At 37.4% G+C, this 14327-nt stretch overlaps 1 protein-coding gene across 3 annotated transcripts in view; it reads right to left on the reverse strand.

Annotated features, from left to right (window-relative positions):
- Nucleotides 1-14327, reverse strand: part of LOC149559324 (chitin elicitor receptor kinase 1-like) — a 272912-nt gene that overhangs the window by 145665 nt on the left and 112920 nt on the right. For all 3 annotated transcript variants that reach the window (XM_089833256.1, XM_089833255.1, XM_089833254.1), the window contains one exon: nucleotides 3784-3887. In XM_089833256.1, the coding sequence (XP_089689382.1) occupies nucleotides 3784-3887 (104 nt within the window). The remainder of the gene's footprint in view (nucleotides 1-3783; nucleotides 3888-14327) is intronic.

The raw sequence follows: 14327 nt of genomic DNA on the forward strand, positions 1-14327 counted from the left end.
TCTATTTCTCTTTTTCATACAGTTGGTAGCATTGGACAGTTGTCATTGTCACATTTTCAAAGGGATCAGTTGTGGATTGCGGGGCAGCAGATTGATGCTTCCACATATAATTTCTACTATACTTAGTCATTCATGGAGTATTTGCTTGAGAGCTCAGATTTGCAGGAGGTTTCACACAATATATCTGAGGGTACTCTCATTCGGGGCTCTCGTGACCTTGGCTATAATGCTTCCCAATAGGGATTTGGTGATTGAGTTTGCTAAGAGGGTTGCCTAGGATCCTGCCCAACCAATAGTTCAGAGTCAAAGAGTGGAGCCATCTTCTGATTCCCAATTTGAGGATGATGAGATTGAGAGTTTTTATCGGCATTACACTACAAAGAGTGGTCATCACTTTTCTTTTGACCCATAGATAGAGGACTTGGTTTTCAATATTATAGATGGTGACAGAAGGTTTGATATTCATTATATCTACAGAGGGCGTACTTCTTTGCCAAGGGATGGAGATTCTGAGATACGGGGCATTGGGAAACAGTTGGATGTGCTAGTGAATGAGATGAATCAAAATCACAAACGAATGACCCAACTGATTTTGAATCCGAGATTTGAGCAGAGCATGATATCGCTTTTTCAAAGAGTGAAATTGATGATAAAATTGCGACTTCGGATTTGCAGGACATTTCTTATGAAACACTACATGAGTTGGGCACAATTGAGGTGGAATGTGATGAGAATTCATGCCAGGTTAAGTTAGATGATGCAGTTGTTGGCATCAATTCCCCGGATCATGTATTTGATGGCAATGCAGCAATAGTGGGAGTAGGACCATGCAAGGATATTGTCATATTAGCAGCCACTTCTATGTCAATTGAACCATCCAACGAGGAGTTTAGCAATATGCATCCAATTGTAGATGTGTGCTTTGATGATAGTACAGTTGTTATTGCTAATGAGGTGAGTGATATAGTGACAGAGTCATGTTACACTATCGATCAACAAAGTGTTGATGTTCACTTCACGGTCTGTACTATGTTCGACATGGATGCAACATTGTCTTACGACAATCTAATGTTTGAGGTTTATGTTGATCACTCACCTCAGTGGAGTTGGGCTCAGTTTTCACCATCTGTAAAGATTCAATTTTGTGTTGCGGTAGTTGGTAATGTTCCTGTGTCCACAGATTTTGATGTGGTTGCACCTATTGTTGATACAGTTGGCATGAGTGCATATGGTACTCCTGTAGCTACATCTCTTTAAGGGATTGTTGATCAGGATTTCAGTCCAATATATATTATATGGGTGGGGACAAGGATGAAGATATTTCGTGTGGGGTTTTCTTCTGATGATATTCTAACTCCTACATCATTAGCACGAGTTTTGAATGCTATACTGCAAGTTATGTTGTCGGTCCTGATGATGTTAGTGGTATGCAGTTGGTTCAGTGTTGACAGGGGTGTCACATACTATTTCATTTGGGATCCAGGTGGAGGTTGGAGTTCATTGTATTGCTGGGTTGCTTGAGGACAAGCAATTTCAGGGAGGGCGGACTGTAATGTTCCCCATCTTTTAGACCCTCAATGGAATTCTTAGCTTTTCATTCTTCAAAGGCTAAGTGGAGAAATAAGGAGAGATAAATTAAATTAAAGCCAATAAATAAATAAATCTAAAGGTGACTTTATATTTAATTAATTTAATTTTCTAGAATCACAACTAATTATTGTATTGGAAAGGGGAAAGCTTCCAGAGAGTGCATTTTCTAGAACCAAAACTAATTATTGTATTGGAAAGGGGGAAGCTTCTAGAGAGTGCAATTAAATAATATTTTATTTTCTTCTAGAAGGGTGAAGGAAAAGAATAAATAGAGGCGAGAGCTTCATTGTTAGGCATCCAATTATTGTCAATTGCATTTGATATAAACTTGGGAAAAGAAACTAAGGGTTTCTAATTTCAGTTAGCCATTGGAGAGCGTAAATTCTTTTGCAACCATTTGAGGTGGTGAAATATCCACTGAATTTGGCATTCAGGAGAACTTCATTCTAGAGTTCTATTTGTGCTTAAATTGGAGAATACATTTATTGCTAGCTGCTACAGTGTTGTGAACAGTTACATGAACAGTACCTGCGCTACAGTACTTGGCTTGATTATGATTGCAATTTCACCTCCTTCATTTAGCGATTTGTATATCAGGTTCTACAGTCAATTTGCATCATTTAAATTGCTCATTTGGCATTGTAAAGGTGGCTGTCATAAGTAGCTGAAGATGCACATTTTATATCAGATTTATAATGTCATTTTTACTCGGTTCTTTTCGGGGTTGCTAAGCCAAGAGCCTTCGAATATTATGTTAAGCATTGAATTAGAAAATACCTCACTAAAGGAGTGATAAGTTGCAGGTCTATATATTTGATGTGTGCATATTTGTATCTTCCATGATTGACATAATAGTATGCATGCCAAGTGTTTGACAAAATACCAATTGGCTATAAGTGCACATTTCTCATTTAGAATTCATCTATATGCATTTGAAAAGCCAAAAGTGAATTGCATATGAATTTAGTTCTTTTCTTAGATATAGTAGTAATCAATTACAGGCTTTTAGATTTCCTTTGTTATCATTTCAAGCAAGCATAATCAATCTGAAACTCAGAAACAACAAGCATAGAGATCGTATTGGAAGTGTTTGACAATATTCCTTGACCTACAAATCAACAAGTTGAGGTTCGAATTGACAAGGGATATTACAGGAATAGATCAATATGATAAGATTCAATTCTCAGAGATTCATAATAAAGTTAAAGTGGGTGATAATATAATGACTTCGAATTTATAATGTGTATGTTGATATAAATAAAATATATTGATGTGAATACATGCATGTTAGAATATTATATTATCATCCAATTTATTTGAACGAAGTTATTGAATCAACAAAGATGATCTAGATTGATAGTATATTATATTGAAAGGATAAAAAGGAGATTTTAAAGACTGAGTGGATCATTTAATGAAATAATCATAAATTTCACAGTATATGCATGTGTGTGTGTGTGTGCACGCATGTACATGTGTGGATGAGCGCGTGTATATGTGTGTGCCTGCGTATACGTGGGTGACCGTGTGCATGTGTCCACATGTCTGTGTGTGTGTGTGTGTTTCAATTTCTAGAATAGGCTTCAAAAATGTTGGGTGGATATTTTGCAACTAACAGTTTGTATGAATTTTGTTGCAATAATTAACAATGGATTAACAATAAAGTTAGATAAACACTAGAAGGTTCTTGCGATTATGGTATTACAAGTGCAACAAAGCCAAGAAGTTGAGAAACTCTAGTGGCTCTATCCAGATAGAGGTCCGCATCACGTCTAGCTATTTTAGTTCATAAGCTACCAAAAACATTACATAAATGTTACCAACAATTTGTCGTGACTCTATAAATTGTTTTAGCACATATGTTATTTGACCACTTGAAAATCATGTAATCATTTCATATTACCACTTATTTAACATAACATGGTCAAAGAGAACTTATCACACAATTGTATGATTTTTTAAAATTGATTCTAAATTCTCAATGTGCCAACTAAAATTAACTTTAGGCTTCATGTACAAGATAAAATAACAAAGAATAAGACTTTATATAACATGCAGATCAACAAAAGGTGCTTTCAGTTTTTGCAAGCATTGTGTATATTGTTCACAAAAGTTCCCATAAAAAATCAAGTACACTATCTAAACAGACATATATTGAATTCATCAAAACAAAGGAAAGGATAAATGACATACTCTGGGGACATATAGCCAAATGTTCCAACTAATTTTGTTGGGAATGTAAAAGAAACACTTCCTTGTACAGATCCTGTAAGCTTTGTCAATCCAAAGTCAGCAACCTGCATTATGAGCAGTTGCACACTGACATGTCAAACATGAGATATCTTGTAGTTACATGAGATTAATATTTTAATGTGTATCAAGAAAGGAATTTTTTTCATTTTTTATCAAATTCTTGCAAGTGGCCTTGAACATGTGAAAGAATCAAAAACATAAGGAAGATTTTTAAAGGACAATGATGCATTATAGGATTACATTGGAAAGCTAAAAGTCTATCATACTCAAGCTAGCAACGAGCTCATTAGCTATTTAAAAGAATTAGTTATGCACTAACACTTCCCTAGTATTTGTTGAGGGCTATCTTTTCATGTTGCGGGTTCAACCACACAACTATTTTTAAGATATCTATACAAGCATTCCAAATCTACAAACTTTGTTAGGACCTTGTTGTAAGTGAATTTGTTAGTGAACTTATAATGTCCCCTTTCTAGCACATGGTGTATGAGTTTTTCATTAACCTATTTCTCTATATTCTTGTAGGCTAATGAAGACATTTAAGGGACCTTAAGGATATTTGGCCTAGAGAGTTTCAGTTGCGAATCATTATGAGGTGTTTGCGATGTGGTTTCGAGATACTTACTATTTATAGTAAGTCAATTGGCTCGGGTGAATTTCATCAATGATACATGGATAGTATCATGTCGACGGTAATTGTTAATATCGACTACATAATTTAATGATAATTCAACATTATTAGTTTATTTATTAATAGAGTTAAGATAGATGGGACTTAAGTTTAAAGGGAAAATACTTGAATATTAAAAATCTCCTTTATTAGAGATGCTTGGAGAAAAAAAAAATAAGGGTTATCTTTATTTATCCCACATTGGACAGCGAAGGGCGTGGGCTCTCTTGGGGATATTATAAAACACTTTGAGAGTTTACTTCAACTAAGACTCGATTGAATTGAATTTATCAAATATTTGGAGAGCTCATCTTCAAGGGTTTGAGATGATAAAATCCCTCAAGAGAAACAATCTCTACATTGTTGAAAGATACAATATAGAAATTCAATTTATGCTTAAATTTACTGTTACCTAAATTTGACCCCTTGCTCAATTCAGGTAGAACCTGAGTCATGTCAAATCAAAGATGCATTTCTACATCATGTGCTTTACCAATCAACTACAATAACTTTGAAATTACTAAATGCAAATCCAAATTATTAAATTTAATGAGGAAAATATCAAAACATAGAAGTAATACTTTGCGAATCTTCTCTAAAAATGTAATACATTTATTCATCAAATTATTGTTTTGCTCCACACAAGCTGTGAAACTAGCTAGCAATGAATTCTGCATTTTCGATTCAAAATATGCAACGTGTGTGTAATAAAAAAACACAAATATGAGCTAAAGGCTCATTTGTAAAGGGTTATGGTTTATACAGATTGAGGATGTGATTTTTTCAGTCGTTTTCCTCATTTTGGCATACTTCTTGTAACTCATTTTGAAATATGTAGATTTCTAACACCTTTGGGCCAATTATAAATAGTTTGTGCCTTCTCAGTTTTTCTGATATTGTGTGTTTTGTTAACACAAGTTCTTGCAATGTTCTTTGTCCTTGGAGTTGTATTGCATGTTGGTGCCTTTATTCAAGAAGATACATAATTCTTTGCAAGTTGTGGGTTGTGTTGGTCCTAAGAATCAATCTTAATTTGTAGAAAGGATCTTTCTTCTATTAAGTGTTGAGCTTATTCAACCTTCTTATAAATTGTTTATGCAAAGACCATGTTTTTGGGTTGTGTACTAAGGTTCTTATTTTACCGGTTTCTTTTGTGTGTTGGTTATCCGTTAAGGCTCAAGGATACATTTTGGTGCATCACCGTAGGTTTTAGATTTCAATTATGTTATCTTTATGTCCCTTTTCCTCGAAAAAGTTAAGTTTTGAGACTTTAGGTGAAGTATCCAATAGGAACCGGCCTAGAATCCAGAAATTTACTCCAATTTTGAGTAACGCACAGACTAGGAGTATTTTCATGTTTCTCAAAGTAACTAAGTCTTGCACTTAATCAGGGTGCAACTTTTAGAGCTAACATTTACATAAAACAACATACATTAAGGCTTCTTATTTGTTAGTTGAAAGGTTCAATTTCAAATTAAATTTAGTTAGAAGTTTAAGGATGACTCTGGGAGTGAATACAAGTTATTGATGCTCATTGGTTTATGCTCACGCATCAATATTGTTGTAGCTGCAATTGAATCCCTATTGGTTGTACATCCTCTGATTTGGTTATACTATTCCATGCTAGTTTTATCATTGATAGATGAGCATCTTGGGTTTAGGGCAATCTTGCATCAACCAAAAAATATTTTGTTTCCAAGTTCAGTTTGCTTGTTTGTGTGATTGCTTATGTGATCATTCCTTTGTTCAAGTTAAGCATCTGCGATGATCAGATATCAAGACCTATGCTGGACCATGTTCCTAGGTTTGCAACTCATTTGGATCATTGTTGCTTGAGTTATGATTCATTCTCTCTTGGGTAGCCTGTTCTTGCATGCTCTTGGACTGCATGGTGAATTCCAATGCTACAATGGATATCTATGGTTTGCAAAGCTCAATGGTGCATACCTCTATGTTCTCGGATCATTTGTGGACCTAAATATTGGTTCATTGGTTCTTACACAGTTTAACTCATTTGTTCCTTATGATTTGGGACCTGATCTATCTGTTGTAATACATTTCCTTTTCTTGGGGAATGTGATCTATTACTAGGCTGACCTGTATTTTGCAGTGTCTATATAGTGTAATGCAATGTAACCTTGCAAATGTAGTGAGATAATAGGAGAATAGATATCACTAGAATTGGATCTAAGGTCTCTAACCGGAGATTGTTAACAAGAAGGCTTGTTATAGCCTAGCATGTGTGAAGGGATGTATGTTGCCAATTGATTGTAATTTTATTTCCAATAGAATGAGAGTAGATTTGGCACTATGTTTTCAATCTCTTGTTATTTTACGTTGTGATTACTCTTGATACATGTTTGGTGGATATTTTACAATAGACGGTTTGTGCAAATTTAGTCACAAAATAGGTAGACGAATCACAGCATCTGAGACCAAGTCTCTACTCCCTTCAAGAGAAGGCTCCCCCTTCTCACTGTTCCTTGGATCAACTCAAGGTAAGCAAGTTGTTGAGAGATTTTGTAAAAGGTGTTACCAATATTCTTTCCTCTTATCTTTTAGGAAAGATTCCACTTACCCGCAAAGCAAGTAATGGGCAAGATTAAATCTCTAAACCACCTTCTATCTAATAGCTAGAAACGATGATACCAATAAACCAACACCAACTCAAAGGCTAATTCAGAACACCAATAAACCAACACCATAACTTCAAGCTATAACCGATATCCTTTCCTGAGTTCTGAATTGTAAGCCCTTGCTGAAGTATCATTAGAAGTCTTGTTGGTGTTGGTTTATTGGTATCATCATTTCTGAATTGTAAGCCCTTGCTGAAGTATATGGGTTTCTGAGTTTCTGAAGATTGTCTAAAGTCGTTGCTGATGTATAGTGATTCCATTGGTTAAATCTCCTATATGTGATTATCTGTGTCTGGCAGATTGGCATTATCATTCTAAGGATTATGAATTTCGTGTTTGCAAATTATGGTGAGGAATATAATTTGCATTGCTCTCCTACTGTAAATTTGTGTCTACGGAGAAGTGGTTATTGATTTTGGCATTTGAAATTGGGGAAAGGAATTAATTGCAATTATTCTGCAAAGTCTGAATATATCAAGGAAGGTGTGATTTATGCCGTCATTATTCCAACGGCCACATTGAGCAGCTGTAAGGGATTTGGTGTTTCAATTTGGAGCTATGGGCTAACGTCTTGGGTCTTTGAGGTGGCATTCTTCATTTGCACTTTATTTCAACATAATTCAAGACATTGTTGGGGGTAGACGGCTTGCTGATTGTTGGTGCATTCAATACCAACCTTCCCGTCAACATAAGGAGGACTCGCATTAATCTCAGAGAGGCTGCGATTGGTATATCAGGCCCAGCGTGATCAGTTGTGGAGTGCTACCTCATTCTGTTTAGGCATGAGCCTTGCTTGCTTGGATGACTCCCTTTTCTGGGCAGAATCGTGGCCTTTGGTTGTCACGTGGCCTGTAGTTGGAGTTGTCGGCCGGTGTGAGTCTGGGAATCAGATTTGAGCAAATGTGATTCAAGATTATTAAAGATAAGGCTGAAATCATTATTTCCCAGGTGCATAGTTCATTTCAATGTATCCGAAAACCTTCTTTCTTTTAATAATACAAGCTGGGGTTGTTAGACATTTCTTGTATTTTGTATTGCTTTCAGTAGTTGATATTAGTGTTTATAAACTTAAAAAACAAAACACACAAACGATATCAGTCATACATCAGTTCTCCAATTGAAGCCAGTTGAGGCTCTTACAGAAATACTGACATATCTTGACTTCAAGAGGTCGCAGCAACATGAGAATTCCAAAGCGTGAGTATGTAATCTAATGAGATTGGATCTATGCAAAGTGTGGTTCTTGAGTTCCAATAATGGATCTATGAAAAGTAGGTATTTCAAGTATAGATTAGATGCTTGTGGAAAACATGCCATGGCAGGAGATGAATGCAACAGCTTATATTTTGGGCAAAAATAGCCAAAATCAGGTTTAGAATGGTGGTTTATATGTGGGAAAAATAGGGTTTTTGTTGCGAATAGTCAAGAATGCAAGTTGGAGGCAATTGAGTATGTGCAATATGAGAGTCTAGGTGCTTTAAAATGTGAGTTTTCACCCAAATCAGGTCCTCTACATGTCATTGGATGTGGTGAAAACTTCTTATTTTACATTGTGTAAAATATGCAATCGGGTGTAAAGAGTGCGACTACATTTATGAGAAAGTGGAAAATAAGTGAGTTTGGCAAAATAGATGAAGTTTGGGAGATAGAAACATGGAAATGCACTTGCATTCTTGGGTTAAAACTTCAACTTTTCTCCAAAAACAAATTATAAACAAACAACAAACAAGAAAGAAAAACTAACAACAAAAAAAAAAACTTGCATCTTGCCTTTGACAAACTTCAAAACCTCTCTTTACATGCAATTTCATTTTTCGAGTTGGAAGACTTTTGCATTTGCAAAAAGAAGATTTCAAACTTATCTAAAAACTAAAAGCAAAAAACTAGGGCTGCATTTGAACAAATAGACAAAAAATGGCTCAAAGAATGTAATATTTTAGCAAAGCAAGAAATGCAAATAAATTTGAATCCTTACAATTACTTGGAGATCAATAAGCCAAAAATTGAGGAAAGAGAAGTTTGGACGATTAAGTCTTCTCCAAAATCAAGTTCTCCAAGTGTATTTTCATATAGCAACCAAAAACCTTTGAAAAATTTAGATCTTTAAGGCAATTCGCAGTCTCCAAGTACAAATGGATGTGGATGTATGAGCAAGATGTTGTGGCAACTTTCTTTCTCTCAAAATGTTTGATGCAAATGGGACTTAGAAGGTTGGCCCTATTGCACAGGTGTTTTGCCTTCAAGGTGCAAACCGTGGTCTCCAAGGCTCTTTGCATGTTAACACCTCCTTGCATGAAGCGAATTGGGGTCTTGAGATGCAAAGCTGGTCCATAGGGCTATAGAGCGCTTCGAGAGCTTTCCAGAAATGTAAACGGTTCGTCAATCGGAGTCTTGATTCAAAAGTTATGCCTCCCAGAAGTTGGGCTACCGTTTCTGGATTCTTCTAATTTTACACCGACTTCTAACGAGATTTCTGGAACCTTTTGTTTTGGTGGTGGATGCCAACTAGCGTATTCTAGAATGTATTCCTAACTCTAAACCAATTGCAATCTATTTAAGAACATTTCTACCATTGTAAAGGCAGTTCTTAGTGGAGTTTGGGAGAAGGGATTGTGAGGAGAATTTATTTCCAGATTTAGTCTATTGTAAGCCCATAGGGCATGTCTTTGGGTCTGTTTTCCTTGTACTAAATGTAGTAGCAGATTTTCACTGATAATAATATTTCCCTTTTCCTGTTGTGTTCATTCTGGTCTTGGGTTGTATCTCCATCAATTGGTATCAAAGCAGGTTTTCCTGAGTGTGTAGACAGAGCGCCGACTGTGAGGCAGTTTGCACTAGGACTGTGTGGTTGTGGGTTTGAGACAAGAAGATGCCTCTACGAAGTGAACATGGTGGAAGGGCCGGAGTTGTTACTCCTGAGGTTAGAGCCCTCCAGAGACAAGTTCAAGCATTGCAGGAGGAGATCCGCAGAGGACTAAATGTTGCCGCAAGCAACAAAATTGAGGAAGAAAATGAAGAAGAAGAAAATATTGGACAAGAAGGGGAAGGCGAAGAGGAAGTCCTAAATCAGGTAGAGGAGAGACTTTTTAGGGTCATTTCTAAGCTTGGAAAAAGACCTAAAATTGATGTGGGTATGTTTTCGGGAACTCCAAACCTTGATGAGTTGATCGATTGGATCAATGAACTAGAGGAGTATTTTGAGTATGAGGATATCAAGGACCCAAAGAGGGTTAAGTTTGCAAAGGTCAAAATGAAAGGCCATGCCAAAATCTGGTGGCAAGAGATTCAGCTGGAAAGGAATAGAAGAGGAAAGGAGAAAATCACAAGGTGGGATCGCATGGTGGACAAACTAAAGAAGCAGTTCATTCCTGTTGATTATGAGCTTGATTTGTTCAAGAAAATGCAAGAGTTAAAGCAAGCAGGAAAATCTATCCAGGAATATATAGAGAAATTTTATCGACTTCTTATTAGGGCAGGGCATGCAAAAGCTAATAAGGAGAAGGTTGCCTGTTACCTCAGTGGGTTACGACCTAGCATTCAGGAAGAGTTAAGTCTAGTTAGAATGACTAGCATTGAAGAGGCATACCAGTTTGCCCTGTGAGTTGAAGAGAAGCTAAACAAAAGGTTTGACGGAAGGCAAAGAGAGCATGGTCAAGGAGGAAGGGGCGGTGGTAGGTCATTTGGAGGCCAAAATGAGACCCAGAAGAATAATGAAGATGTGGGTACTAGCAGGAACCAGAGGAATGAGGGTTTCAACCACTCCCATGATCAAAATATTGGAGATCAAAGAGGAAGAGGCAGAGGACGTGGACAAGGTTCAAGAAGAGGAGGCTTTCGTGGTACCTGTTTTCATTGCAATGAAGAAGGTCACCGTGCATTTGAATGCCCTCAATGACAAGGAAGGACAAATAGGAGAGCTAATGGTCAAGCAAGGGTTGCTCATGTGGATGAGGATGCACAGTCATCGCATTCTGAGGATGCGGAAAGAGGAGAGGTTCTCGTAAATGAAAGGGTCTTACTAAGTAGTGAGACTGAATCTGGACAAAGGAGTTTGTTTCGTACTAGGTGCAAGTGTGAGGATAAGTGTTGTGATGTGATTGTTGATGGTGGCAGCACTGACAACTTGGTGTCTAAGGAGATGGTCTCTAAGCTAAAGCTCAAGAGGGAGAAACACCCCCAACCCTATCAGATTGCTTGGGTGAAGGATGATCATAAGGTCCTGGTCAGTGAACAGTGTTTGGTGAAGTTCAAGATTGGGAGTTACCATGATAAAGTTCTCTGTGACATTATTCCAATGGATGTCTGCCATTTATTGTTGGGGAGACCGTGGCAATTTGATAGGCATGTTGTACATGATAGTCATGCAAATACATACTCTCTGACAAAGGATGGAGTTCACCACAAATTGAAGCCCTTGATAAAGGAAGGTGAAAAGGTATGTAGTAGTGCTAGGATATCTTGTTGATGGAAGAAAATTTTTGGATGTTATGAAATATCAGTGTATGTGTTATGCTTTGATTCCTAGAAGAGATAAGGAAGGTAGTAGTGAAATCGCACCTAAAGTTTCAGGACTATTAAGTGAGTATGGTGATGTCATCTCTAATAATGTTCCAAAAGGGTTGCCACCAGTAAGGCAAATCAGTCATCAGATAGATTTAATCCCTGGAGCTAGTTTTCCTAAAAAGACTTCTCATAGGATGACTCCTACTTGAACTAAGGAGCTAAACAGACAAGTTCAGGAGCTATTGAGGAAGGGTTTGATTCGAGAGAGCCTGAGTCCATGTGCAGTACTGGCACCAAAGAAGGATAGAGAGTGGAGAATGTGCACAGACTCTCGAGTTATAAATAGAATACCAATCAAGTGTCGGTTCCCTTTGCCAAGAATGGATGATCTTATGGACTGCTTGAGTGGAGCTCAGTACTTCACAAAGATAAATCTCAAGAGTGGCTATCACGAGATATGGATACGAGAGGGTGATAAGTGGAAAACTGCATTCAAGACCAAGGAGGGTCTATATAAGTGGTTAGCCATGCCCTTTGGACTGACCAATGCGCCAAGCACCTTCATGCGGCTTATGAATGAGGTACTAAAGAAATTCTTGGAAAAAATTGTTATTGTCTATTTGGATGATATTTTAATTTTCAGCAAGACTTTGGATGAACATTTATTGCACATTCGTAGTGTCCTTGGAAGGTTGAGGGAAGAGAAATTGTTGATTAATCTGAAGAAGTGTAGCTTTGTAAGAAAAGAGTTAGTCTACTTGGGGTTTGTTGTATCATCTGAAGGTCTCAAAATGGATCCAGAGAAGGTAAAAGCCATCATGGAATGGCCTACTCCAAGGTCTGCTACTGAGATGAGATCATTTCATGGTCTAGTTAGTTTTCACAGGAAATTCATTAAGAATTTCAGTGGCATATGTGCACCCCTGACTGAAACAATAAGGGGGGATAGAAAAGAGTTCAAATGGACTACAACTGCTGCAAAGAGTTTTGAATTGTTGAAGAAGAAGGTGACAAAACAACCTATCTTGGCACTTCCTGATTTCAGTAAAGTGTTCCAAGTAGATTGTGATGCTAGTGGCAGTGCTATTGGGGCTGTATTGAGCCAAGAAGGTAAGCCTATTGCATATTTTAGTGAAATATTGAATGATGCAAAGAAAAAGTATTATGTTTATGATCAGGAGTTCTATGCAATCGTTCAGGCCTTAAAGAAATGGAGGCATTATTTATTGCCAAAAGAATTTGTCTTATACACTGATCACCAAGCATTGTAGTACCTAAATAGCCAAGGTAAATTGGACCAGAGACATTTGAAGTGGGTAGAGTTCATGCAGAGCTATACATTTGTGTTGAAACATAGAAGTGGAAGGTCTAATAGGGTTGCAGATGCATTGAGTAGGAGATAGTTGTTGCTTATAGTAATGCAAGTTGAAGTGGTTGGGTTTGATGAACTCAAGAATCTGTACCCGGAAGATCCTAATTTTGCTGAAGCGTGGAAAACTTGTAAAGAATCTATTACTATAGACAGAACCAAGTGGCTAGATTATTTGATTCAGGATGGTATGTTGTTCAATGGTAGTCAGTTATGCATTCCAAGGAGTTCCATGAGGGAAAACTTGATCAAACAGAAACATAGTGGGGGGATTGCAGGACACTTTGGTCAAGATAAGACCATTGTCATTCTTAGAGAACATTATTTTTGGCCTCAAATGTCACAAGATGTGAAGAAATTTATGCAGATTTGTCAAGTATGTCAAGTAGCCAAAGGATTTAGTCACAATACTGGGATTATTAGCCATTGCCTGTTCCATCAAAGCCTTGGGAGGACATAAGTATGAATTTTCGAGGACACGAAGGGGTAATGACTCAGTATTTGTGGTGGTCGATAGGTTCTCCAAGATGGCACATTTCATCCCATGCCACAAGACTCATGATGTTGTACATATTGCAGATTTGTTTTTCAGAGAGGTGGTGAGACTACATGGTCTCCCAAAAAGTATTATTTCCGACAGAGATACTAAATTTGTGGGGCATTTTTGGAGGACTTTATGGAAGAAGTTGAGGACAAAATTGAGGTTCAGTTCTACATATCATCCGCAGACTGACGGACAAAACGAAGTGGTAAATAGAAGTCTGGGCAATTTGCTGAGGTGCTTAGTGGGAGATAAGCCCAAGAGATGGGATTTGATTCTGCCACAAACAGAATTTGCTTACAATAATTCTGTAAATAGGAGTACTGGTAGATCACCATTCCAAATTGTGTATGGAAGTAGCCCAAGGACTACACCAGAATTAAGGAAGATGGAGCAAGGGGAGAGGACAAGTGCCGAGGCAGAAGAATTTGCTGAACATATCAAGAGCCTACATGAGGAGGTCCATGCACACATCACCAAGATGAATCAACAGTATAAAGCTAGGCCAGATCAAAGGAGGAGATATAAGGAGTTACAAGTAGGGGATTTGGTTATGGTACACTTACGAAAGGGACGGTTTCCAGTGGGTACTTACAACAAGCTGAAGATGAAAAAATTTGGCCCCTACAAAATTTTGAAGAAAAATGACTCGGGAAATGCATATGAGGTGGAGTTGCCAGATGGGATTCACATTTCTGATATCTTCAACATTTTAGACTTAACAGAATATCATGATGATGGTGCAGATAAGGGGTTGATGCTGGA

Source organism: Cupressus sempervirens, chromosome 5 (genome assembly GCF_028749045.1).
Source record: "Cupressus sempervirens isolate cs-2001-9-10 chromosome 5, ASM2874904v1, whole genome shotgun sequence".
Classification (NCBI taxonomy): domain Eukaryota; kingdom Viridiplantae; phylum Streptophyta; class Pinopsida; order Cupressales; family Cupressaceae; genus Cupressus; species Cupressus sempervirens.